At 46.1% G+C, this 27,981-nt stretch overlaps 4 protein-coding genes across 10 annotated transcripts in view; all 4 read right to left on the bottom strand.

Moving 5' to 3' along the window:
- LOC118504479 overlaps positions 1 to 11,130 on the bottom strand; it is a 30,744-nt gene extending 19,614 nt beyond the window's left edge. For 2 of the 7 annotated variants that reach the window (XR_004905306.1, XM_036038990.1), the window contains exons 1-2: positions 10,992 to 11,130; positions 6,769 to 7,879 (exon numbers count right to left, since the gene is read on the bottom strand). Coding sequence is in view for 6 of the 7 variants with exons in the window: in XM_036038990.1 (XP_035894883.1) it covers positions 6,769 to 6,850 (82 nt within the window). In the remaining variant the exon portion in view is untranslated. Of the gene's footprint in view, positions 1 to 6,768; positions 7,880 to 9,299; positions 9,545 to 9,949; positions 10,202 to 10,605; positions 10,857 to 10,876 lie in introns of those variants that run through there. The other 5 variants (XM_036038996.1, XM_036038992.1, XM_036038991.1 and 2 more) reach the window with 5 other exon arrangements.
- A 411-nt stretch (positions 11,131 to 11,541) lies between these two features.
- Positions 11,542 to 16,198, bottom strand: LOC118504483 (peptidyl-prolyl cis-trans isomerase G). The gene is made up of 9 exons (XM_036039000.1): positions 16,091 to 16,198; positions 15,677 to 15,915; positions 15,496 to 15,601; positions 15,333 to 15,420; positions 14,555 to 14,584; positions 14,328 to 14,467; positions 14,115 to 14,247; positions 13,769 to 14,036; positions 11,542 to 13,698 (listed from the first exon to the last, which is right to left on the bottom strand). Exons 2-9 carry the CDS (start codon positions 15,890 to 15,892, stop codon positions 12,004 to 12,006), a joined length of 2,676 nt encoding a protein of 891 aa, XP_035894893.1. The 5' UTR covers positions 15,893 to 15,915; positions 16,091 to 16,198; the 3' UTR covers positions 11,542 to 12,003.
- Positions 16,199 to 17,378: 1,180 nt separating this feature from the next.
- On the bottom strand, positions 17,379 to 25,702 carry LOC118504481 (BTB/POZ domain-containing protein 7). The gene is made up of 3 exons (XM_036038998.1): positions 23,897 to 25,702; positions 20,142 to 23,358; positions 17,379 to 20,006 (listed from the first exon to the last, which is right to left on the bottom strand). The coding sequence occupies exons 2-3, from the start codon at positions 23,319 to 23,321 to the stop codon at positions 19,557 to 19,559; spliced, it is 3,630 nt and encodes a 1,209-aa protein (XP_035894891.1). The 5' UTR covers positions 23,322 to 23,358; positions 23,897 to 25,702; the 3' UTR covers positions 17,379 to 19,556.
- Positions 25,703 to 25,977: 275 nt separating this feature from the next.
- Positions 25,978 to 27,952, bottom strand: LOC118504485 (TGF-beta-activated kinase 1 and MAP3K7-binding protein 1-like). The gene is made up of 4 exons (XM_036039004.1): positions 27,685 to 27,952; positions 27,548 to 27,616; positions 26,405 to 27,475; positions 25,978 to 26,328 (listed from the first exon to the last, which is right to left on the bottom strand). The coding sequence occupies exons 1-4, from the start codon at positions 27,783 to 27,785 to the stop codon at positions 26,196 to 26,198; spliced, it is 1,374 nt and encodes a 457-aa protein (XP_035894897.1). The 5' UTR covers positions 27,786 to 27,952; the 3' UTR covers positions 25,978 to 26,195.
- Between the last annotated feature and the right edge of the window lie 29 nt (positions 27,953 to 27,981).

Consider the following 27,981-nt stretch of genomic DNA (forward strand, 5'->3'; position numbering starts at 1 on the left):
TTTGTATAAACCAGGCAAAGGCAATGTTGTAGCAGATGCCCTCAGCAGAATAGTTTTCTCTATGACTGGTACGCAACATTCATCACAAACTAGTGACGATTTTTACATTATCTCTACAGAAGCACCACTTAATGCTTTTCACAACCAGATCGTGTTGAAAAAAGGGAAACCAAACACAGTAATTGAATATCCATTCCAAAATTTTAAACGTACAACAATTTACTCCGAAATAATAACCGAATCATCTCTTTTACAGATTCTAAAGGATCATTTCACAATATCAAAAGTAAACGGACTTTTCACGAGTGAAGACATAATGGGAAAATTTCAAGAGGTTTATAGGAAGTATTTTGGAAGTCAGAAGCTCCTTAAGATTCGATTTACTCAAAATCTTCTGGAAGACATTACAGACGAAGATCAACAACGAGAAATAATCACGGCAGAGCACAATAGGGCACATCGTGGAGCCCAGGAAAATAAGTCGCAAATTTTACGTAAATACTATTTTCCAAAGCTGCTAGCCAAGATAAAAAAAATTGTTTCCAATTGCTGTATCTGCAATGAAAACAAATATGACCGAAACCCTATCCGGTATCCTCAACAACAAACTCCAATCCCCGTACACCCTTTCCAAATTGCACACATTGATATAATGTTTCTCGAAAAACATTATTTTTTAACTTACATCGATAAATTTTCAAAATTCGCTCAAATTAAAGAAATTCAATCGCGAGCCGCCTTAGATATTGTTCCGGCAGTTAAAGAAATAATTACAAAATACCATCCTCCTAAAATATTAGTAATGGACGGCGAAAAATCTTTTGGTACACAAGATCTAATAGATTTTTATAAAACTCACCAAATCCAAATATATTTAACAGCTACAGGTCGAAGTGAAATGAATGGAGTAATAGAAAGGTTCCATTCTACCATATTAGAAATTTATCGAATAACGAAATTTGAGAACAACAATTTAACTATTTCTGATCTAATCGAGCTTTCACTTCACAAATATAATTCATCCATTCATTCGACTACTAAATATACTCCTTATGAGATAATTTTACCGTCTGTCCGTTCATCAGATATTTGTGAAAATGTTTACAAAAATTTAACAAAGAAACAGGAGAAAGATATTTCATATTACAATAAGAGAAAAAAGGAAATAAATATAAAAGAGGATATGACAGTTTATGAAAAAACCAGAGCCAGATTAAAACACAAGCCGAGATACAAGAAAATCAAGATTAACAAAGTAAACAAAAGCACTATAAACACAAATGATTCACGAAAAATTCATAAAAACGATATAAAAATAAGATAGCTAACAATACCGTCATTCTAACATCATTGTTCTCTTCTTACAGTTTTCTATTTGTAGTATGTACCCTAGCTGAGCCGAGGATCTCTATTCTGAAGGTAGACAACCAACCTATAGTTGCAATGGACGAAGGTTGGGCAAGAATAAGGATAGATAGCCATATTTACATACACCATTACAATTTAACTGCGTATAAGGGTTATATTCAAGCAATTAAGGACGATTTCGAAAAAATGAGCAATAATCAATTTTCCAGTATTATCCAAAACCAATTCGAAGAACTGAATACCATATTGAAAAGAATGCTTCCCACTAAAAGATTCAAACGTTGGGATTCCATAGGAACAATTTGGAAGTTTATTGCAGGAACACCAGATGCAAACGATCTTCGTGTTATTAACAAAACAATTAATAATCTCATCGATGACAATAATGCACAAGTTACAATCAATAGGAATATTAACAACCAGATTAAAGAAATAACAGAAAAAACTCGTAACGTAATAACTCAATTCAGATCAGAATCATTAGAAATTCATTCCATCAATATTTATCTCCACCTAAAAAAGATGATAGACACACTGCAGGAAATAGTTGATAGTATAGTTATGACGAAAGCGAATATTTTAAACGAAAAAATATTGTCAAAATATGAAATCAATTGTTTGGAAAAAACCCTGGCAGCAGAAAACATTCCGTTCGACACAACTCTAGAAGCGCTTTCCTACGCCGACGCCTCTATCGCCACCAACCGCCAAGAAATAATGCTGCTCATAAAAACACCCAAACTCGACCCAAGAACGTTCCGTAAGATAAAAATTTATCCAATCCTGTACCACGACGGCAAGATTCACCTCCAGTATGACAGATTCATAACTCACGAAGCAATCAGATACCGTGTTAGCACTCTAACCCCGAAAATCTATAAAATCAATGAAATAGAGTTGGATGAATCAGATTGCATTCCAAGATTAATGGAAGGTCGAGAAGCAGAATGTAACTTTACGAAGAGTCCAGCCAAAACTGAAATATTACAGATTAATAATCACGCCATATTGATTAACTCTGTAGAGAAATTTACACTCGTCTCCAACTGTGGTATAAGCAACAGAACACTTCAGGGATCGTTCGTAATAAGCTTCAACACATGCGATATTTACATAAACGACGTGAGATACTCATCCAAACTCACCGATCTAGTTGGAACGTTGAACTTATATCCACTCGACGGAGTGTTTATTAAAAGACAGCTGGAAATTTCGAACATAAGTCTGGAAGATTTACATAATCTGCACATCGAGACACGTAAAGAATTGGAGCACATTCGCTTACAAAACAACTCTTTTCAAATAACCTGGCCAACGATAAACATTTTCGGAGGTATCATCTTTCCTCTCATTATACTGGGAGTAGCATTGCTTTACTGGTTTACAAAGAGGTGCAAAAACACGCAAACGGTAGTCACAGTACATAATTCGTCACCAAATCAGACACCCGACTACGTCACATTTCCTAAACAAACACAGTGAATCGTGGACGTTCACATCTGAGGGGGGGCGAGTTAGCAACGAGCGTCGGTAATCGCTAAATCAGCATTGGGAGTGTCGTGTTGTATCCAACGCGACGAGTTATGCTGATGCGGCGATCGCTGCTGGGCCGTTTATGGGCCGATAACGGAATCGGCTGAATTCAATAAAATAGTTAATTTCAAGACACCGAACTGTAAAAGACTCTTTCTATCTATTCAGAAAGAAAAGTTTTAACTCGCGTAGTAAGCCTCCTAGACGGCAATAAGAAGCAACAGCAAGCAGGAAAAGAAGCGATCCATTCCATACCCTTGAAACTGGTTCAATAACAACAACAAAAAATACACACCAACTTAAAAAGGTCCGAGTGAGATTGCTTTGTGCTGCAAAATATCCTAAACAACCAAACCGGAGGGGATTCGCGCGCTTGATCAAGCTTCAGAATCGGGATTTTTCTACCTGCGATCGCTTTTTGGTGGACTTTTTTATGCTTGCTGTTGCTTCGCCGCTAGCCTCTCCACCAGAAGCCTTATACCAGAAGCGCATGAAGACAAATTTGGCGCGCACGAATATCATCATACCACCCGACCGACCGACCGACACACACAAGGAACACAACGCGGCCTCAGACGATTGCGCAAAAACCACGGCCAAACCCTCATCCGCGCACGGCCAGCCAGCGCAGCAAAATCATGCTCCGTGGTTGTGGTAGTGCGGTAGGTGAGGTAGGTAGAAGTCGCGAATAAAACTACCAAAAATAAAAGCATACCCCATGGACTAGGATGCAGAAATCAAGGAACAGACAAACTAAAGACGAACACGAGAGATAGAAAGAGAGCGAGCGAGGGATCTAAGGAGAGATAGGCGAACGGAAAACAAAAAAATAAAAAATAAAAGGAGAATAGAAGCATATTTGAGAAGAATGCCACCAGGAACAAATGCCTGTTTAACCCCTTTTTGTCTAATTTTCGACAACCAGTTCCTTTTCACCACCGCCAATCATCCTTTCCTTTTTTGGGCTTTTTTTTCGCCGGATGATTTCGCCATGGAAGGTGTTGTCCTGTTCCTTCCCTTTGATTCCTTACCCCATATCACGCAGGGCCAGTAATTTTAGAAATAGGTAGTATTTTTCGCATTTAAAATACGTTGCTATCCTTGATTAAGCTGAGTTTTCTGTACCACAAAAGTTTGCTTTACTTGCTATATATTAGCAGCAACAATGCTGTTCGAGAAGGAAACTACAATTTTGCATTAAACGAAAAGCCATAAGTTGTTGTAGTTTTCTTTTTAGAAAATAACCGGCGGCTTTCAAGATTTCGTCTTCTTCGCACCATGCACCAGGGACTTTTCTACCACACCTAGCTTACCTTCGCTAAATTGACCCTTTGCTGGATAGAATAGGTTCGTATAATATTTGGTAACGATATGAAAAAAATCATATGATCAGGTGAAAGATCAGCGTCGTTATCATTAAACCGCCTTGGAAGGATACAACAGCACAGTTTTTATTAACAAGCTTGACATTTCCTTATCAAACAATATACTACCATGCAATTCATCGATCCACACATACATTCTGTACTTCAACACAAGCCCTGGCTAATGAGCCAAGCTTTGAGACTAATTTAAAAATAAAAAAATCAAACTTTAGAGAGTTTGATCGAGCATTTATAGCTTCTAGTGCGTACAACCTCAAGATTTTACGAGCCATTATTGGCTCCCTTGACTTAGCTTGGCTGTACATAGATAGCCAGTCCTGAGGACCGGAATAATCAGTTCCAAAGCAGTGATTCTACAATAGCAACTACTAGAAATGTCGCGTATAAAGTCACATTTAGCTCTATTTTCATACAAACCATCCCTTATTCATACCACTATAGGGGTACACTGTTGCTGGTTTTCTAATACCAACAGTTCCAAACCCTTACGATAAGACCTACATTCAGCAAGCCATCTTCTACATGGAAAGTAGTGTGGGTGTGTGTTTGAGAAAAGCGTTTGTGCATCCACAAGATGCGTTTCAAGGCGGAACACAAGTTTACCCCCAGCGATGTTGTTACTCAATGTTTGCTGCTGGTGCGTAGGCTAATGCTTGATCGCCATGTCACGACACGGACAGTGTTTGGATCGGCGTGGGCGCTGTGTTACCGGAGGATGCGGTAAGACGTTGAAATATGAGACACGACGAATGCGTGAGTGACGAAAGTGGGCGGTTCAAGTTTTCCTCCAAAAAATAGTTTCCACCCAAGGGTCAAAACTACACACCTACAATCTACAACTACATTCGGTTGCTGGGTCGTAGTCAGTTGTTCTCTGAAAGTACTCTTTTAGATTAATGCAGTTCTTGCCCTTCCCACCGGCCCCCGTTTTCCTCTCCGTGGGGATCTCTTCGCATCCGGTCGCCGATCTTGCGTACAGGGGGGCCGCGCAAACGTTACAAGCGTGGAAGAGTGGGTGAAATCGATGGGCTTTCGTAGTGGGAAGCAGTTCAACCATGAACATGGGTGGCCATTTCATTTCAACATCCCAACTACTACTACTCCCCTTCTGCCCAGCGCGCGCTAGTTGTGGTGCGGTGTTGTAGAAGGACATAAAACAGAGGTGAAAAATGGTAAAAAACAGCAGCAGCAGCAACAACAACAAAAAGAACATTAAATTCCACCTCCGCACACACTATTCGCTCTTCTTCCTAAGCCAGTCCGTGTAGGTCCGTTTCGCATGTTCGCATGGTACGGCGATTGCCTGCAAGCGAGCTGATGCACGGACACGGTTGAAGAAAGATGCCGATAGCATAATTGCATCAATGCTTAACATGAATATAATAATCGATGGACCAAATAATAAAGGTAGGTCGAAGACGAACGAAATCTATTAAAACAATAGTTTTGCTAAATACTTTGAAATTAAAATCATCTGCAAATAACCAATTTTCCGCCCGGCACAATAATAAACGATCGACAGCCATCATAGCCTGCGATGCCTACTGTGATGTTAGTTTTCCTCTGATAAACAAACAATGTTTTTTTCTTGCTACACAACTTCAACACCCCTAACATCATGTGCCGGTCGGCTCCTTTCTCTCAAAAGAGTATTCGATTTGAAACGCACGCGCAAACAACATCTATAAAAATTTCATCTTTCGCTCTAAAATCAATCGCTTGCTCACTCGCTATCTCGTTCTCTCTACCCTTTCGTGGAGTGTCGATGCGTAAGCGCATCCAACTTTCTCACACACACACAAGCTAAGACGACGGGGGACAATCAGGAATGCATTTCCATTCGACAAAAAAAAAATCTGAGATAGGAAAATATAAACACCCATCTAGGGAAATGTAGCATTTAGGCTTTGCACACGGCGGATAAGGAAGTGTAGCAGGAGCAAACAATAAGGTAGAACAAAATTCAAACAAACAGCAACTGTGGCATGTTATGGTACTTAAGCCTGTATTTGTACTGTTAAATTTTGTCAACTTGCTGCTGTACTTTCCCTATTGCTCTTGGACGATAGGGCTTAATGTGATAGACATGATTCTTCTCACAACTCGCTGCCGATTGGCACGCCATTTTGATTGTTTTGACATAATTGTGCGTCAGAGCACAGGAGAGTGTCGGAGCTCACCCACGTTAAATGTTCGGTATGTGGTGGTGCGAGAGAAACAGAACCTTCGAGGGAGCACAACAGTGTACTACTACTGGGTGGTACACAAAATATGTAAACTTCCGTGCGCGCTTTAACCACCCAAACTGAGAGGTAGGTCCAATAATACACGCACACATACGCTGGATGAAACGGCCCGGACCCACGCCAACATTGCCGTCGTTGGACACCATAAACCAAAAATATAACAAAAATGTTCCCTCACAGACAACAGTCTGGAATTTGGAGCAAGTGGTATGTAGACTACGGCCAACTACACTTACCTGACGAATCGGAAGCGAATCCATTCAGCAATAGTAATCCTATGGTAAACACAATGCTAAGTCGAAATGAGAGCAGCGCCATAAAAAATCCTTCACCATTTGTGTGGTTATTTAATTTCGTAAAGGCAGTTGACACGCCAATTGTAACACCGCGCTACTACTCTTGCCGTTGTTCTTCTTAGCGATTCATCACACCAACGACTACTGTAAAAACTTCCCAATTTTCCATTCGGCGGCGGGATGAGGCTGCCTTGTGTTTTGGTCGGCCCTTTGTTTTTACACTTCACGTACCTCCAGAAGAGACACAACTGCCGGTTGCTTATTGATTGATGCGCGTTTGTATCGCAGATCGTTTTTGTTTGTTTGTCGTTTGTTTTTTTTTTGTCTGCGTGTTGTTGATTTGCTGCTGAGCGCTGCTTCTGCTTTCAGTACAAACAAGTCAGCGATCCGGACCTACGACGATCATATCTGATGTTTTGCATGTTTTCCGGTCAATCGCCTTCACCACCACTACTACTGTTACTACTACTACTACCATCAACAATGCTGTCTTCTCACAATGGGCGGCCGCATATGCATCACACTAGCCGGGGTTCGATGCATACGCGGAGTGATGATGATGGTGCATCACCACAACACCACATCACAGTACCCCCTGCAACACAGAGCGGGCCAGTGGCCCTGTCCGGATGTATGCGTGTGGTACCCGCGTGTGTATTTATTCTCGCGGCCTTCTTCGTGCACCGCGGAACCACCTACGCCTGCATAACTGGTTTCGCGTGCAAACAATAGCTCCTTCTCACTCTCTCTCTCTCTCTCTCTCTCGCTCCGTTCACGATTAATATTATTACTTCACTCTGCCTTGTTAGAGAACACTGCTAAACTCGTTTGACACGTAACAAATAGTAACGATTTGTTGGAAAACAATACGAAGCACAGGTAAATGAGCCCACACAAGCACACAATACACTTTCTTCACGCACACTTTTTGCCAAATCTGGCATCACTACTGGAAGATGCTGCTGGTACCAGATGCTGGCAACTGGCTACCGTAACTGCGATACGTGTTTACTTTTGCTCTGTTTACTTTGTTTTCTGTCGTCCTGAGAATCTAAATGTGAGAACATGAATCAAATTAGCGGACAATTTCTTAAACACTGAAAACAGGAAATTGGTTAATAGGTATCCTACACATATGTTATTTTTTGTTTTGCTCGGCGTAGCACAGATATTTCTTTAGCATGAAACAATATACCACACACGGCACACAGATGAAGCGAAAATCGTATAAAATGAGCGCACGCTAATAGACGAAATACGCACACAGTGTATCGACGACAATTGAGCACGCCAAGTGGCAATAGCACAATTCTAGCAATTTACTTTTCACCATCATTTTACACACGCATCCCCCATTCGCCACCCCTCACCGTCCAACCACCTCCTACCACTAAATCTCATTTGCTTTCTTCTCTTTACTATGGTTGATGAAGGTGTGTTGTTGTTCTCCTTCTCCAGCCAAGTAAGCCGACGGGGCTTGTGTGTGGCAAGTGGCCTTGTTTTGGTGACAGTTTTTGACTGTCAATTGATGTTTTTGCGTCGCCGTGCCGATATATGTACGGCCGCCCGGCCACGGATTTCACTACGCTCGCTGTGCGTCCGCGTGTTTGTGTGTTTGTGTGCACGGGTTTTAATCCTAGATCCACACAACACAATGTATAACACACATTTATGCATGCGATACCAGCGCACGCCACGGTGGGGGGAAGTGAAACGACAAACGAAGAAGCATAAATTAGACAAGTACGATGTTGCTCACTGTTTTCGCGTCCGCGTCACCTTTTCCTTCTTTTCATGCAATTTATACGAAACGGACCGTACAAACTTTGAACGCACACAACACAATCGAGTAGACTGCTGAAGACATACAGTGTACTTTTTCACCGGTATGGTTCTTCGTTTTTTTTCTACTTCGTTCTGTTTCTTCTCAACAGGACCATTTTCATGCATGCACCTGTGTGTGTGTATGTTTATGTGTGCGTATATTCGCGAGCGCGCATTTCCTTGCCATGGTCACACCGGAAGGAAGATGATGCGGCGCATATGTGTTGTGGAGTACTTTCAGGTTCGTTTGGTAAGAACGATTGTTGTGTGTCTATATGGCGGCTTTTCGTGTGCTAACCATTCTTTTTCGCCGCAACCGTTCCGTCCAATCACTTATACACACTACCCACCCTCGGTGGGATAGCCTACAGGCAATGGCTCCAATAATTTAGACCACTACCGTGCAACACACACGCACAGAACGATAGTATAAAGAAGATCGGATAGATGATGAGCGCTACATTGGACAGCGCGAGAAATTGCTTCCACGACACGCCAACCGGTCAGTCCACCAAGATGGTTGAGCACTTTTCTTCGCCGATTTTCGAAACAATCCACTGGGATGGTTGTTTGTGGGCAGGTTTCTTCAAAACATAGACCCTTCTAACGATCGAGGTTTCCTTGATCTCAGGGCACGGCTACTACACCTTCAATCCGGCAGAATCCGAGATAGATACACAACAGCACAAAACACAACACTCTGGCACAGATGTGTGTACAACACAAACGGAATGCGAGGCAAGAATAACTAAAACATATCGAACGCGATGCGTAACGCGTACACCGCGCACCAAAAACAAGAGCGGCTGCGAAAACAGAGATGGAGAGAGCGCACGCGATAGAGCGAGAGAGCGCGCATATTCGAGAGAAAGCAAAACAAACGGCGAGCGAGTGCGAGCGAACGGATTGATGGGCGCAGGAGCAGGCAACAACATGAAAACATTATTGTAAAAAAAAACCACACGCACACACACACACGTACACCCACCGTACATCAAAATTAATCGTTCCTTCTCGTATTTCGGTTAAATTCGATGCTAAAACAAAACATAACATTTTACCAGGATTAAAGGTGGAGCAAAACATACAGCGAACGGTGCAATTCGATTGTTCTTAATCCCGCGCCGTGCACTGTGTCAATTTCAGGTTTAACCCACTCCTTCCCACAAGCACACAATCACACAGACGCAGCAGGCGTGCCTATGTAGGAACACCGCTGGAAAACACATTCGCTCTGTGTACGGATTAAATAACACTTTCATGTAGGCAACATACGAAAAAAAAAACTCTCACATACTTTTCCGCGAAACAGAAACTTTTTTTGGCACAAAACTGGGGGATGCGTTGGGTAGATGAACATAAGAAGAGCGCGTACAGGGTATGGAACCGATGTTCTTCGCATTAAAAGCAGATCGTGTGCTTGCTGTTGCTGCTGCTGACTGCTACATAAACTATTCGAGGAATCACATTCAGCACTCGCGCTCTCGCTCTGATCACAAGAAACCGGTAACGCTTAGTAACGCTTTGCCGATTGCTACGATCCCTGTGTCTGGGGGAAGGGAGGGGGGGGGGGGATGAATAATTGCGAATGCTGCTATGATACGTTCTTCCCGCGATGTTGCGCATTTGTTCGTATGTGAAAACCACCTTGCACGCATTATTTTTGTCACAGTACTCTCTTCACCAAGCGTAATTCGCGCACTGCTCGCTAAACGGCGCACATATGCATAAATACACACACATACACTCGTACATATGACCACGCACGATAAAATAGCAAACCAAACAAAACGGCAAATGTGTGTGTGTTTTTTTAAACTTTGCATTAGTTTCCGCTTCGATTTTGGTCGATAACAAATTCGCACGGAAATGGTGTGTGTTGACACACGGACGCGGCAAACGCGAAAAGGTGTGCGGGTAACAGGGATATGGAAATGAGAACGATACACTGACCTTTGGGTGGTTGCAAAATACACTTTGTCTTATTCCTTCCGCAAGGCATCGCACACCATCGCGCCACCGGCCTTTTCCATGCGTGCATTTCATACCCAGCCCAATTTCACTTCATTTTCACACACAGGGCTTTCAAAAAAAAAAAATGCCTTTCTGCCCAGTAGTTTTTGATGGAAAAACATTTGAGCACAGGAATGAATGCTGGTCAGGGGGATGGGCAGACAGGCACACATTGTACAGGATTCGCTTCGTTTGCTAGAATGCGTCGTACCTTTCCCGGAACTCACACCTTTGCAAACAGCGCCAGATGCATTATGGTCGCGATTCTTTCGCCCCTTCCTGCACTCCGAAACAACACGATTTATGCTGCACTTTTGCACACTTACACGCATATAACAGCCACGCTGCATTAAAACGCACCAAAACCCGCTAGGCAGGCGCCTTTTTGCATCGTGAAAAGTGCCGAAAACCTAGCGCAGAAAATAGCCGACCGGAATGATGATGATGGAACGCGTACCGTTTTTTACTTATTGCGTCTCGAACCTGAGCATTAGCACAAATGATCCAACCATGGTCATCGTCCGAGAAACGCCAATGACAGTTCATAAATTCGATTCGCTTAAAACCTTCGCCCATTGAATGGGGAAAAATGTCTTATCGCCGTACGACCACGGATTCATTCATAAATAATTAAAGAAGGAGATTACAGGGAGAGCAAAACGTACTGGGACATGCTGGTGTGGTGTTGATGTTTTTGCAAAACTGTCCATTTTCTGTATTGATTTTTTGACAGCTTACAGTGCGCTCCACACCAACTGCAACCAAACGGGGGTTTCGTAGTGTTTTCATTGTCGAGCTGTTGTTATGCATGACTTTACGCGGCATATTTAACCCTTGAACACTGCTACATAATAATAATACACTTCAAACATTGTGTGCTGTTGGTAAAGACAAGTTTATTGAAATTGTTTATATAGTGTTATTCAAGAAAATTTCAAATTTGTGAAGAGCAATGCCTACTGTTCATTGCGCGGAACGAATCAAGCGTTTGGGAGTTGTGTGTTGTGCGCGGGTACTTCCTGCCGGTTGCTACGGTGAAACATCCCGAGTCCTGGGAGCCAAATTTACCCTCAACCAACCATGTTTCCTCCCTAGCAAGGATTATTTCTGCCTATTGCCTAATAGACTTTAAATCCAGCGAATGGATGGTATGGCTCGAGACATTCAGTTCAATCAAGCCGTGCATTACCAACTATGCTATTTAACCTGCCGCTAGTGGTAGACTCATGACTAAGCCCCCAAAACCCATAGGGGAAGAAAGTTGTATCGTTTAAAATCATACTTCTGCACGCGAAGAAAATAGAAAGAAATTGAAGTATTGGACCCACTCTATGTCACCTAAGACGAGCTGCTGGACGAATGGCGCCTTGCTTTACGTTTTTTGTCCTTACGCTTCTTGCAGGGTTTCTCCTTTTTGGAAGCAGCCGACGACGACGAGGAGGAGGAAGAGGATGACGACGACGAAGAACTGCGGGACGACCGGCGCTTGTGGCTGGCTCTGGTCTTTTTCTTCTGGCCAGCAGTGCCGCCAGACCCGGCAGCGGCTGCAGCAGCAGCGGCGGCATTTACATTCGTGACCACCGTCTCCAGTATTCGCTGTGCCGCCTCTTGTGCGTTAAGCTTTTGGATCGTTTCCTTCTTGAGCTGCTTCAGCTGTGCCAAATCCATGACCGCATCAAGCGCTCGGGCTTCCTGTTCCTCTTTTTGCTTGCGAAGAAGCAGCTGCTGTTGCTGTTTCTCTCGTGCCTTGCGCTGCTGCTCCTCTATTTCCTTCTCCATGTGGCTCTTGAGCAGCAACAGTGTTTCGGCCCGTTTCAGCATCTTTTCCTTCTGCATTCGGGCCTTTTCGTCCTCCGACAGCTTCTCTTGCTTAATGGCTGCTGCTGGCATCTTTGCTGCCTCTACGGCAGCTGTAGCAGCGACCACGATCGCCGTTGCGACCGAACCCGGACTCTTGTCGCGGAATTTGTCCAACTCTTTTCCATTGGCCGCTCTTTCCCGAGCATTGTCGTTTGCCTCCGGACGGGAAGCTGAGCGACGTTTGGCCGGTGTGATGGATCGATTGCGCCTCGAACGCTCATCCCGTTCCGGGGAACTACCCGACGAACTATGGTCCTTACGATGACGCCTATATTCAGGCGTTCTAGAACGCGAATGACTCTCGGAACGATCTTTGCGCGAGCGACGCGATGAGCCACCATCGTGACTGCGTGACCGGCGCGACCGATCGCGATCGTAGCGATCATTATTACCACCACCAAAGCGTCCACGAGGCCGTGAGTAGTAGGATCCACCAACGTTATTCCCACCGCCATATCGCCGGTTTCCAACTTGTTGCTGTTGGCTCCCGTAGCGATTATAGTGAGGACCACCCGGGAACCCAAATGGTTGCCGGTTACGATTCCCTGCTCCTCCACCACCACGATAGTTACCTGCCGGTGAACGACCGCGATAACCATCACCTCGGCGACGATCACGCGAGCGACTGCGCGAACGATCGCGTCTTCGCTCATCGACCGGCTTGCGACGTTCGTCCGGTTTGCTCGACTCGTTCGACTTCTTTTTCGGTTCCACACCGAGCGCTTTGGCTAGTGTGTCACTCTTCTTAAGCGTCGCTTCGTCTGGTTCGGTATCGGACGTTCCAGCCGGATGATGCTCATAATCCAGCGCGTTCATATCGATCGAACCGTTAGATTTGCCACGCACCGGTGCTGCCTGTTCCTTGACAGAGTCCGGTGCAGCGCGTTTGGAGCTTGCCTCCACTTCGGACGATTCGCTGGTGGATTTTTCACGCGGGCCAGACTGTTCCTGGTTGAGCTCGAAGAAAGACTTCTTTGAAACACCTTTGGCAAGCTCCTCGTGACGCTTCTTACGCTCCGATTCCCTGCGCTTGATTTCGGTTTCACGCTGCCGTTTCTCATCTTCCAGCTTTTCCAGATCGGTCATCTTGATCGTGCGTTTTTGTGCGGCACGCCAATGAATTGGCGTCTGGCTGCGGGAGCGGCTACGGGATCTTGATGGCGTACGATAGCGCTTGAAGGGGAGAGAACAAGATGAGAAGGTTAGCAATGCTGTGCATCATTTGCTTCCCGTTCAGACCTACAAAGTGTCCTCGTCCCTTGATGATACGCCCGCTGCGAGACATTGGTACATTCTTCTTCTGCCAACCGAACCCTCGCTGGTCTTTCGCCCGATTGTCGCGTTTGCGATCGTCGTCCTGCTGGGCGCCGGTGCGTTTGGTTGCATTATCGCTACGCATTAGGTATTTGTTAGATACCTCCGGGATTTCATCCGGATCAATTTTGGTCACTGTCGCCATCGGGTGCATCTCATCTTCTAGCTCACCTTCCTCGACTGATGCATCAGCATCGCTAAGGAGTATGAAAGGAGAAGCAAATATTAGCCAATTTGTTGCATCGATGACGCCGTAGTGTCAGAACCAAGCTTACGGGGCACGTTTTGTACGCGGGGACGAATCTTTGCCACGTTTTTTCTTTTTATCTTTCTTACGCTTTCGACTAGAATCATCGTCCGATTCATCGCTCGATGCTGCAGCTTTCTTGCTCTTTTTCTCCTTTTTGACTGTACGTTGAAGGAGATAGCGAAGTGATTGAAATGAGAAAGGTAGTTCAACAGTTCAACCAACTACACCAGCCACGTACCTTTTATCTGCCGCACTAGTTCGCCACAGTTAGAAACCACTGCATCTTGCAGTGGACGCGAATTACGATCGACCGGTAGCTGTTCGAGTTGTCGTACTAAATCCTGGCCGGATACAACATGACCAAATACAACGTGTACACTGGTGGAAGGAAAAAAGAGGGAAGAAATGGATTGAGTTTGATCGCAGAGAGGATTTGAGCCGGATCGCACGAACGGAAGGACTTACTTGTCAAGATGTGGTGCAGGTTGCGTTGTACTACAATAGAGAAAGAAAAAACACAGAAAGAACAATTGATTGGCAAATGGATTGCTTGTTTGCGGGCATGGATCGGAGCAGAACATTTGCAAACATCATGGGGAAGTGTTAGCGGTCTCCGAAACTCATCATCGTGACATCGTGACATCTATGGGCGCTGGGGGCGGGAGATACACCTCGTCGTAATTGGATGCCATGCACCGCGCGTTGATTAGCGGAAAGCCCGCAGCAACCGCGAGCCTCATCGCGACAACGACACCACAATCCGAGCGACAACCTGCGCCTGCCTGCCGGCTGGTGACATTTGCAAACGTACGTGTTGCGCACGTTCGTCCAGCTTACACACTCAGTGAAGTGAAGAAGACGTGGAAGGGGACGTGTGAACTGCAACGGGTTTGTGCCGGTTGTTTTGCGCGGATGAATGCACACTACTATGCCTATCTATTCCGTACCTCTCTCACTCTCATTCTGTTCGCCGCCTAGACGTGTTAAGCACGGGCAGACCCAGCTGTTCCGCGAAATGTTTCCGATTGAACAGCTCGTGCCCTCTAAAGGTAACGAATACAAGGGGTACAAAAGCAACAAAATGTAGATGAGTGTGCTATTCACTATCTAATTACGCATGCGCTGAAAGGAAAACTTATCAGTGAAATTTAATACGGAAGTAAACATGTTGTGAACATTTTGTATCATTGCTGCGGTACGATGTTGATAGGGGCGCACTTTAGACCAACGACAAAGTACTTACATGAAAAATTGTGAGCCATTCGTGTTTTTACCACGATTGGCCATGGAGAGCAAAAATGCTCGGTCGTGTTTCAGGGTGAAAGCTTCATCTGTAGAAGAAACGAACAAACAGGTTGCAGGCTGGAAGGATTAGACCAGGTCCGTTGCTTCCCCAGCGCACTTACCCTCAAACGTGCCACCGTAAATCGATTCGCCACCGGTTCCATTCCCGTTCGAAAAGTCTCCGGACTGGATCATAAAATCTTTCACCACACGATGGAAAATAATTCCCTAAGCGCCAAAGCCGGAAGAGAATATCGGTTAAGCATAACGTACTTCCGTGATATCCGAGAACGCTCTACTTACCTTGTAATACAGTGCTTTTCCCGTCTTCTGACCGATGCCACATTCACCCGTACACAGGGCGCGGAAGTTTTCGCACGTTTTCGGCGCAACTGCTGGGAACAGTTCGAACACAATACGACCAGCCGGCAAGCCGCCGAGGGTAACGTCGAAAAAGCATCGTATTTTTTCCTGCGCTACTGGTTCCGCCAAAGCGCCGGTATCGGAATCAACCGTCATCTTGTTTTCGGACGGTCTAAATTCTGCGGAGGGTAAGAACACAACAATGGCGCTTATCATATGCCTGCGACAACAACATGCGACAACTTAATACGATCAATACTCGAGCCCTTCACCGATAGCGATTTGTTGCAGTTGAGTAGTGATGAATGAGCTACGCACCGAGTTACAGGAAATAGGAAAACGGAAGAAAATTACCTTTAAAACGTTGTTTTTCCGTGAAATTGTACGGTGAGCTGTTTCTCCCCTTTCAGACGCACGCGAAACCGAACAACAATGCTATCAATGAATCCTCTGACAGCACCGAAACGCTTCGTAAACGCTTCGTTCAACCATACGTCAAACCCGAAGGAAATCAAATTTATTTACATTTCCGAGCAAAATCGGTTGGATTGAGAGTGTTTACGTTTTAAAAACAAATTTCATAATCGCATTCAGCTGCATACTTTTGGCATTATTTTATGGTGCTATGCTTCGAAATAAACATACAACCTTAAGCCCATTTCACATTTCACAACACAAAACAAAACAAATGCATTCATCAAAACGCTTCCACTAGCAAAAACAGTTTGTCACAAAAAAACAGCTCCGGTTGCAGAAGACGAAATTTTCCTGCTGTTCGGGTTGCTCATAATGAAAACGGTATTTAATTAATTTTTAAAATAGTATTTTATTTTACGTTTCATCGTTACTTTTACTTTTTGTGTTTTTGTGTCGTGCTTACCACGGGCGGGTCGTGTCCACGCGCGCACTGTACTCTGCTGCTTTCACTGCCCATTCATCAGATTGTTCGATTACTTATCATAATCCCACCAAACAAGGGGACAAACAAACGATCGTTTGCAGCACTGCTCGGACTGTTTCCATCTCTCTGCTTGACCATTCGCACACCAACAAACGCACGCGCGCGCTAACTGTTACTTCATAATTTGAATAGTTATAATTATTGTTTTATATAAGCTACATATTTTTCCCCACGTTGCTTTTGTCGGTTCACGCGGCTCAGGATTTAGCTCGCCGATCATTCCTGTCCCGCTGGTTATCGCTGGTGGATGTTTGTCCTTTCTGAGATACGACCGAGAGACAGACAGTAACAGTATTGGAGGATAGAGGAGAATGGGAATGCAGATACACTCTTGCACAGATCATCTTGATTAGATTTATCTAAATTATGTGTGCTTGATTCACACGCACAAACACACACACACTTGGTTGGCTTTAACAGATCGACCATTTGTACGAATTTACAGTTGGTCCTTTCAATCATTCCATCTTCCACCTGGATCAGCTTCTTGATTTGTGTAATCATCTCCTGCTTTGTACCGAACGCTTTTGAACGTCTTCTCTGTTTCACTATTCTTTTAAAACGGCAATGGTAAGAGAATACCGGATGGGGCGGATATTTCGTACGGGTACACAAATTATCCGAAAACCGTGTGTAAGCTGAAGAAAAACTCACGACGCATTTGTATGCGGTTCCTGATGGTTTTTTTTTTTCGTGAACAAGTACATCTTGATCGTTTCAGCATTCGACATATGCGTTTGTTCTCCTCATCCTAAAGAAGGTGTCGAGAGAATATTGGCAGCATTCATTGAACGATGGTTTTATTTTGTAACTTTCCCGTGAGCTTCACAGCATCATTCGGTTGCATTTTGTTCGACGATACCTCGCGCCTCATTGTCCTTTCCTTCGGTCTGATTGTGGCTATTGTAGAGTAGGGAGATATTTGTTGTAGTAAACTGTAATTTTCCTTACTTTGTTTTGACCCAGATTCGAAAGATGAATGGAGTAATATTATATGTACAACATGTGCAAAATGTGTAAATCTGACACACCTGCCTCTCGTTCCCACAGAATGATACAAATTCATTTTCCTCGGACTGGCGGAAAATGGAAACCGAAACATTCATATTTTTCCCTCCTCTTTTCCTTGTCCCCTTGGTTCAAGGTGTACACACCTACTACATGCTTTTGTTTTCTTTATGCTTAGACGACATCCACTCTGTACTTCGTGTTTCGTGTGTGCGAGTTCTTCTTTATACAAATTTATCATCTCTTTCGTAAGGAACATAAAACATTGCTTCCGAAAACCACTGTGATCCGCTGCTTATGACATGATCAAATGAATCGTGAATTAAATTAATATCATCTGTACACTCAGAAAAAAGTGTACTCTTCTGGCTGGCTTCTATTACGCTTCTCTCTTAAAAGAACTTCTCTTCAAATAACAGACGTTGTTTTTGTGTTCTGATGCTGGTGTGCGAAAGACAGCTTCGACACCCGCCAAACAAACAAAACCTTAAAAACTTAATTGCGCTAACAGTTGATAAATAAATAATGAGTAATAAGCTACACGCTACTAAATAATAAAAATTTAGTTTGCAAAACTTCAAACGACTCATAACACGGTATAAAGATAAAAAGCGGCACTGCCATCTTCCATGTACTGAAGGAATTGTACGTAACTGAGAGAAGCGAATAATAGCAATCGTAATAACCTATATCTTAACTACGTCGATCACATCTTTGCCCGGCGGTCATAACATACTGCCCCGTAAAGATCAATTTGCGTACGAGCCATCGCCCGCTATACAGTACTGCTACAATTACAAATTTCCATACTCTTGTTTCGAAAGGAGGAAGAAAGGAAAACACTTCTCTTATGTGAACCGCGTTCGAGACCGATTGTTGTCCGCGTTTGTTGATATTTATCGAACTACAGAGACAACGATGTTGAGCAATGCGAATGCTGCTTTTGTACATTGGGAATCGGAACGACAATCAACGCACTCGACACTAGGTAACTGGTTGGTGTTTGCCCGGTTTGTTCGAGGCTGGGAACGACTCTGCTGTACGCTGTACACAGATGTCGTTCGTTGCACAGTCGGGCATTTTCAGAATTTCGTACGAGAGTATTTTGTTCACCCGGGTTGGAAAGATAATAGCTCTCCTAAAAGCTCTAACCAGCATCGTTATGCACCTGTAATGATGTTCGATCATTCGAGTATGAAGGATGCATCGGAATTCGTGTGTAACCAACGCTTGAGGTTAGCATCATAATCATTAAGTGGGTAATTGTATCAATGTAATTAGTATAAAGTCACATATTCTTGAGCCGGTCTCGGCTTCACCTCAGACTGGTTGGGTTGAACGGCGACGGTTGTCCTTTTACTCCCTTTTACCCATCCTGATCCTACACACACTGATCGCTTCCTGCTGGCCCGTTCCATTGCTACTCAATGGAGAAATCTTCTTCTGCGTCATGTACGTTTTGTTGTGAGAGTTGCGCTTAGTTGCAAGGGTAAGGTATTATCAACCATAGTATTATTCGCTTTAACTAATGCAATTTGTTCCAATAATATCGTACTGTGCCGCGTTCTATTATTACTATTTATATCCTTCTCTTCATATCATTCTACTGCACTGTTCGCACAAGATTGGCTTTACAGAACCGTCATCGGCCATACTTTTTAATCGTTCATCAGTGTCCTTTTTCGCACCCCTTTTTCTCTCTTTCACGTTTCACACTTCTTTTTTTTTTGTTAATTTTTATGTGGTTTTCGGTGTGTTTGTGTGGGCGAGTGTACGCGCTTTGTTTTTTGTTTGTTCTTAGAAAGGCATTACGAAGAGGCAATTTCGATCGGGATAAACGTGCAGCCTTTTCTATAAGAATCGCGGTGGTCCGGAGTGATATGAGCTATGGGGCAAACTCGGGCTAGCACGATGCAACGTATACGGCGAGGAAGACCGCTGGGCCAGTGATTGTTGCTGGGCCGACTGCTGTGGCTGTTGTTGCTGTTGCGGGTGTGCTGCAGTTCCACCCACATTTAACAATTGCTGTGAGCCGTGATGTTGCTGCTGCTGCTGCTGTTGGCCACCGTGTGATAGAGATGCTTGCGATCCGTGCAGCTGGGAGGAAGCGGTGTGACCTCCCAGCAGCATTGAGGAGGACGACGATGACGATGAGGCAGACGGTTGCAGGGCCGAGTGATGCACCACCTGTTGCTGGGATTGTGATGTCGATTGCTGGGATGTCGATGGATGCATAGGATTCAGTAGGTTGCGAGTCATGTAATGATGGAATGTCGTAGTTGCTGGTGTCATACGATGGTGCTGTAACAGGACGAATTCAAAGAACGAAACCCATAAGTATCGATTACATTGGACAATTTACTACATTGTGCGATAGGAAAAACAAAATCGCACTTTATAACAAACTATTGAAAAACGCTTTTAAAAGTCACGTACCGTAATATTGTGATGTAGGCCACCAATGGCAGCAGCACCTCCACCACCACCACCACCGATCATGTGACTCGGTCCATCTCCTAAATCCAAATGCAAACTTTCCGGAACATCTGATCCATTGCCTGCACCACTGCCGGAAGCCGCCCCACCACCTGCACCAAGATGTAGCTGACCAAGGGAAGCTGTTGCCATAGCAACATCTGGCATAACATCTGACAGATGGCCTTCCGAGCATGCACCCATTTCATTCAAATCCAATCCACCGCCACCGATTCCTCCCGGTGGACCGACCGCTCCACCACCGGCCGGGGCTGAGAGACGATACGCGACGATGTCTCCACCCGGGATTACCGAGGGCAGTTCCTGCCGTCTGTGCGTTCCGCTTATCAACGCGAGTGGATTGTTCATCGACGCATGGAGACCGGTAGGGCCGGACCCACCGTTGCCGGTACCACCAGACCCGTGCACGCCGTGTGCTAGCATTGAGTGCGGCGTCATCGAGGGGCGCTGTGAATGGTGCGCCGACGGTTGCTGCTGAGCAGTGTATTGCGGTTGCTGCTGCTGCTGCTGCTGCTGACGAGGGAATGTCATATTGCGTCCGAAGCAGTGGACTGCGGCCTGTGCCTCTAGGTCGCTGCCTGGCATTGCGGGCGAAGGAGGTGGCGTCGATTCATCGTCCAGCGACTGCTGACTGGTGTGCAGATCGTGCCGATGGTGTGAATGATGATGCGCATGATGATGGTGGTGACTGTCATGGTCGTAATCCGACGGCCCTTTATTGTTCGTCCCATTCGGTTCCCCGTCATGGCAGTAGCAGTTGGCGCTTTCCAACAGATCTGCCACCTCGTCCGGAAAGTTAAACTCTCGCACCACTCGCAGCCGAATCTGTCGAGTAATCTCCGAACGGCTTGAGAGCGGTAACGCTAGGGCCCGCTGGCAACCGGGCGCTTGGCGCAGCTTCTGGTCTCGCTTCTGCATAGATTCCATTGTTTGTGCGTCGGGTGCGGGAATGGGGGCGGTTGTGGCGGCGACAACATCCACCCCAGCTGCTGAACCACCACCGAGCGTTGTGCCAGCGTTGCTGTTCAACCGCGAAACCATGTACAGCGTATCCGGAATATCTGGCATGTGATGGCGCGAGCGTCTCATCCGCAGCAATTCGATTTGCTGCGACGCAATGTGATCTTCCAGCAGCACCTTCACCTCCTCGTAGTAAGGCATAAAGAGCCGCGGACGCACAAACAGCCCATGGTTCTTCCCACCACGGATCCATGCATTGATGCGCAAGCTTTCCCGTTCGTCGCCGATCATGTGGGACGGCGGTGTGCTTACCAACCCGCGGCGGATAGCCTGGTTGAGGATTTCGTTGTTCGGTGGCAGAACGTGGTCCATGCGAACGTGTGGCAGCAGTTCAGACAGTATTTCGCGCAGCTCGACATCGCTCAGGTCACGCTTCTTGATGCCCTTTCGTGTGACGGAATGTGCCGTGTGGCTCAGCAGATTTGGCTCCCGATCCTCCATACGACGAATAAGCTCCTGTTCGCCCCACTTTAGCACCGCCTGCAATACCTCCAGCTCCGAAGCTTGCAGAAAATTGTTCTGCAGCGCTTCGATGAGTTGCGATTTATCTAATTGAAATAGCACCGGCGAACCAACGATCGCCGAGAACTCTTCCCGCAGATAGTGGCAGGCCTGTCGGTACACCCAAGCCGATCCGTGCGGTTGGCTGCCCCAGCGCAGCACCGTTGCCAGCGTATCCAGCGACAACCATTCCAGTATCAAATCCTCACAGCCCTGCGCCAGTATGTCTAGCTCGAGGAACCGCCCAATCTGGTACAGTTCCATTGCTTCCTCGAGCGGGGACGGTCTGGCACGACCCGTGTGCGTCAGTGCCTGCACTTCTCCGAGACTGCCCGCCCCGCTGCCACACCCGTTGCCACGCAGTATCAACGACAGGTCCACCGTATCCAGGTAAATGGCGTGCAGCAGTACACGTGCGTACCGTTTCGGGATGACGCCTTCGTCCAGCACGATGCGTGTCGTTGCGTGCAGTGATCGGTCCGTCCCGTGCAGCTGATGCTCCTCGGAGATGTTACGCGTCCGCCGCTGTATCATGTTTTTGAAGAACGGCGAGCGTGCGCTCAAAATCGCCTTGTGGCACGGCAGCTCCAGCTTGGGCCGAAAGCCATACTCTGAGCTACCCGAATCGGGCCGATGGTAATCGCCACCTTCTGATGTGAATACTATGGCTGCGTCCGCGTAATCGCCAGTTTCCAGCAGATATCGCAGATCGTTCTCGAGCGGGTTGGGCGTGCCGAAATCTTCTCCTAACCTACGTAACAGACTTACATCTATGGTCGGATCGTGTGTACACAGGTCCCCGGTGTAGAGGTAGCGCAGCAGCGACGAGAACATTGCCACGTCTACCGGCGACGAACGCAGCTCGAGACAGATGCGCGCCCCGTACCCGGGACAACCAGCGAGCAGATCGCGAAAGTAGGAGCATCGTGCCGACAGGATCGCTCGATGCACCGGAAACACCGTCCCACGGAATACTAGATCGCAATCGGTACAGTGCTTGAAATCGTACAGGCTGGCTAGATCCTGCTTGAAGGTGGTCGCTGGTGGCCGGGCCAGTTCCGCCTGCACGGAAAGGTCTTTCAGTGCGGCGAGCGATTCGTACTCCTCGAGCAGTGCTGATAGTTCCATCGGGCTCCAGCTGGAGACGAATTCGCGCAGCACGCGACCATGATCACAGGCTTTCGACGAGCGACGTCGTCGGATCAGTTTCTTCTTCAGCGTCGCGAATCCGGTCACCTTTTTGCGCCGCTCGCGCACCACACCACCACCGGGGCCACCCGATCCACCGACGCCACACATTGGTCCGTAGCCACCGCCGGCCGATGTAAGTGGCGTCGTGGTGATACCTGCAGTCGAAGTGATCCCCGACAGCCCCAGCATGCCTCCGTTACCGCCAACACCGCCACCGACCGCTCCGCTTGCACCGCTCCCACCTCCCCCTGCTCCGCCTACGCCTCCTACTCCGCCACTAGAGCCGGGACAGTCCGTTGACGCTGTTGCTCCCATCTCCGTAGTAATGCATGGATCGCTGCCACTCTTACTCTCGCACCAGTATGACAGTCCACAAGGTATCAGGCATCCCCATAGACCAGGATTCATTGTCCAACAACGTCGTCGTCGGCGCGTGGGGGCAGTTCTGTAAGAAAAAAAGGAAACGCGTTAGCAAGACACTTTGATCTGAAGCAAGTTCAACTTATAAGCGCTACACACGCATGCAGTTAGCTGGCATTCCCTACAGCAAGGGGCTATCCCCTGATTTGAGCCTCGTTTCGAAACTATAATCTAATTAACAGTGTTGCAGCATTATATCACCGCGCACACCGACCAAACAACACCATGTCAGCGATCCTTGAATAGCATAATAACAACGATGCACGCACACCACCGTCCAGATATTCTCGGTGTAAGGTTAACGCGAGGCAATCGATATTCATCAACAACAACATATCATTCAATCCACACACGCGCGCGCCTGCATTTGGTCGATCAAGGGAATCAATGCTCTCTGTTTGACTGTGTGGATTTTGTGTGGCTGCAACTAATGACGACCTTTGTGCCAATATATGAACTGAAATATCATTGCATACTGACACATCTTATCAATCAGGGAAGGATCTTATCAATGTTGCGCTGTAATTGGTTATCTATTAATGTTTACTTTCAACCTTGCTCACCTGAATGCAATTGTGCGGACATCTTTACTTCGATTCGAAACGTTTTCCTTCGTTCGCTGGACGCCTCGCCTCTGTGGTTGCTGATAGCAATTTTATGCACACAAAAACCGCTTCTTTTAGACAGCTCAGTGACCACGAATTACCCGGATATAAGTCAACGATGCTTATCCATCGTCTTGGTGTTGAGGCCACGCCAGAATTGGTTCGTTCTTCGAAAAATCTATTACTTAACACATCATTACGTGCCTGATGTTGAATGGATACTAGCGGTACAGTCGGAGCTTCTTTGTTTATTTTGCAAGAAGCATTCTTATTCGCCTCTATTATCTGTGAAGCCGTGCGAAGTAATTCAAATCGTAATCAGAAGCACATCATCATCCTTTCCAATTGATGGCAGGAACAATTTTGCTCGCTATCCTTTTACCGCGAATCACACGCAAGAAAGCAGTACTGCCGCACACACCTTAACACAGACACACACACACGAACACAATTTGCTCGCCCACTTTGATGATAATTTTGTGCAAGCAGCAGTTATTCACGCACAGATTCCGCTACACCACATACTCACACACACTCTCTCTCGAAACGGCAACTCTGCTTTGGGGAAGGGTTTTGCCCTTGTTTCTTTTATGGCTATCGTTATTTATTATTTGTTACGGACGATATAACGAAACTGCTAGCTGCTTCAAACCATTTGCCCGGGGTTGCTTCGCTAAACAAAAGGAATGATCCCCAACCACACACACACACCACACACTGCACCTCCAGCACCACTGTCACACAGGTCCACCCGTTTAAGGTCGCTGGTGTTGCTGCTTCACGGGGCGATTTGTGTTTAGTATCTGTAGGCCATGTTTACATTCTGACTGTTTGACTAGCAACCATTTGTCGTGTCGATTGATGGTGATTTTCGATCACACCAAGGGGGGAAACGCGTTTCCGAAACTCTTCTTCTCTCGCAGCAGCAGCAGTAGCAGCAGCAATGCGCTCCTCCACCACACGGAAAGAAAGTTTGTTTGCCGTCTCTTTCACGCGTTGAATGCTGCTTCACAACCCCTTCTTCCGTCGTACCTTGCACACATACCCGTCCCTGGGGGAAGTGCGCGATGCTTCCTACTGCCTGCTGTTGCTGGTGCAGCCAAGGGACACAGGGATGTGCTTCATCCTTTTTGCTTCAAAACACAAACACGCGCGCGCACGCACGCACGCACGCACAGCACTCCTTCGTCTCTTGGCTCCTACGCACGCACCTTTCCCTTCCTGCACCACACTTGCACCACCACCTCCAAAACACTCCAAACACACTTGCATGCACCAAGCCCAGAAAATGGACGAAACACCTTTTATCCGACTAGCCCGAAAGCCTCCACAGGAACCCGAACGGGTTTTGTTGTGCACTTCTGGCGTTGGTGTACTTTTCCGCACCCGTCCGCCAACGCCCCTTTTGCTGCACTGGGTTTGATCAACCCAGGCGGAAAACACTTTTCACCACACTGTTTCGTCTCGGTGACCCCTTCACAGCACACACACAAAAAAAAGAAGACTTGGACGGGTTGCGTTTTGGGGTATGGCGAATGACTCTCTTTTCCCTGCTTATGTTGTCGCCCGTTCCAAGCGAACTATCTCGCAATGCTACACACCAGCACCGAGCCACATTCGCCTGATCACCGATTACCGAACAGTCGACTGTATTTTCCACTATTTTCCACCTCGCTGCGAAAGTGGTTGAAACGATGGAAAAACAGGAAAAACTCCAGTCGACGACGACGTTCTGTAGATTTTCAAGTTTTTTGACACGAATCCAAGGTTCATAGAAAGGGTAGGGCGTTTGACAGCGGGCTTGTCATATGTGAATCACTATAGATGTAGATTAAGCTCATCGATGAATGTTAAAAATACGGACCTAGCCCCAATTCTGGCTACATTTATTTTAAAACTAACTGCTTTAAATAGGAAAAAACTGATTAAAAGTACGGTAAAATGTGGTTAGTGGATTTCTAGAATACAATTTAGTGAATTTCTGACGTCCAATTTTGATTCATTTTTAGTCCCGGCAGAATAGCAATGATCATACGAAATTTGAGCGTTTTTTTTAAATTATATTTAATTAAATATAAAGGGCAACCGACGGCATAAAGCTCTAGTCTAGAAAACATGGGATATTGGAAAGATTGTTCCGATTATTTTACATTTTTTTAAATATATTTGTTGTAATAGAACAACTTCATTGTTGCAACTCTGGTTAACTTCATGTATGGTTAAAATAATAAAACAATAAAGCTTTAACACACGGATGTTAATCAAACTCTATGTTTGGCGGTAAAGTGCCACATTTTCGGGCCTCCTCAACACGTTTGTAAAAATCGCTAAAATCAACGTGCGGACGAATGCGTAGATTCGTGTCATAAGGATTACCGCCGGGTTGCGAGCTGTACGGGAAGAAAAGAAAGCACAGTACATTAGTACACGTTCCTCTTGTGGACTGTGTATCGATTAACAACTTACATATTTGAACTCGTCACCGATATGTTGGTATGAATGGTAGAATAGTTTCCATCCGTAGGCGTTGCATCCGAGCTGGTAGAGCTGAACGATGTGGTGGAGTTTAAGCTACGATTCCCGTTCTTGCGATTCACAAAAGCCTTCGGTAGTGAATAGTTAAAGTTTCGTATCAGCAAAGTCACATCGTCCCGGCTGTTGAACGTAAGGGGCTTATGCTCCTCGACTAGCTGCATGTACGTATCGTGATGCGCCTGCACGATGCGATGTACCACCGACTGGGCGACCCCACCGAGTGTAGATTGGTTTTGAAACTCTTCCGAAATCATACGCACTAGCTCCCGGTTACCCGTCGATACGTCGCCGGGGAAAATGTCAGCCAATGCGCGACAAAGCCCACTCGACATCAGTACCAGAAACCGACAGGCCGGTGTAATCTGTATACCTCCAACGATCTCAGGCTCGAAAATTACCGGTTCGGCGGAAGCACTCGACAGGAAGTTGCAATCTTTGTAGCCCGCCTTGCCAAGATAGTTACCGATGCACCGTGTACTGTACAATGGAACTCCTTCGAAGTTTTGCGCCATCAGCCCCAGTCGAAACAGGCGAGCCGCTTCCTCGGCGTTAAGCAAATTATGATCAACGCTTAGCTGCGTCACCGTCAGCGTATCGTGCTCATCCGTTTTGCATAGCAGCGCCCGACAATTGCCAATGTTGCACAGGTACAGCTGCGACTGGTGAATAAATCCCAGCACCGCACTGCTACCGACGGACAGCGCGATATTAAGTGAGTCGAGTTTCTGCAGCACATTTTCAAACTGTTGCGATATTTCGTACTGATTCATGCCGTCCTCCGAGAGGTGAAACTGAATAGCGGTCTTCGTGGCCACGTGCGGGTTAATCGAGTCAAAGTAACTCTTTTCCACCGACATCAACGATTGGCGGATGAGGTCCTTGACTGCTTCGTCCGTGTTGCAGGAGTTTAACGGACCCAGCAACAGTTCGGCAGCGATTTCCTGAAGCGCATTTTCGGCAACCGTCACACCATTGTGACCAGACAGTATTGCATAGAGGGAGCTGGAATTGGTGGCCATTACATAGGTGCTTAATAAACACACGTTCGCTTTGGTGAGCGAATTGAAAGCTTACGTGTTGTCCGATATGCAAAGACATTTCTTGTCACGCGATTCATAGCCCTCGCATCGACGGCCATCGTTCCTGAGAAGTAAACACGCACACAACTACTGTGAAAGAATGCGGCAACATAGGTCACGAACAATTCTTACTTATAAATTTGATTTATGGCTTCCCCCACACCCGTCTGATTGCACACTTTAAGATCATCCGTCCACGATTTCGTCCTGTTGTTGTTTTGCATAGACTCCATCCTTATGCTTCTACCTCTCGAGATGCTGCGGGCCGTATTTTCGAGTGCGTTCAGCTGTAAGTTTATACAAACAAATTATCACCATTTACACGGTCATCCCAAAAAAGCTCCAATCCAAAATGGACCGCCAGTCATCGAACAACCCAGTTTGTTTACTTGTCGATAAAGAAAAACAAACCTCCTGTCAATGTCAAAA

Source organism: Anopheles stephensi, chromosome 2 (genome assembly GCF_013141755.1).
Source record: "Anopheles stephensi strain Indian chromosome 2, UCI_ANSTEP_V1.0, whole genome shotgun sequence".
NCBI lineage: Eukaryota > Metazoa > Arthropoda > Insecta > Diptera > Culicidae > Anopheles > Anopheles stephensi.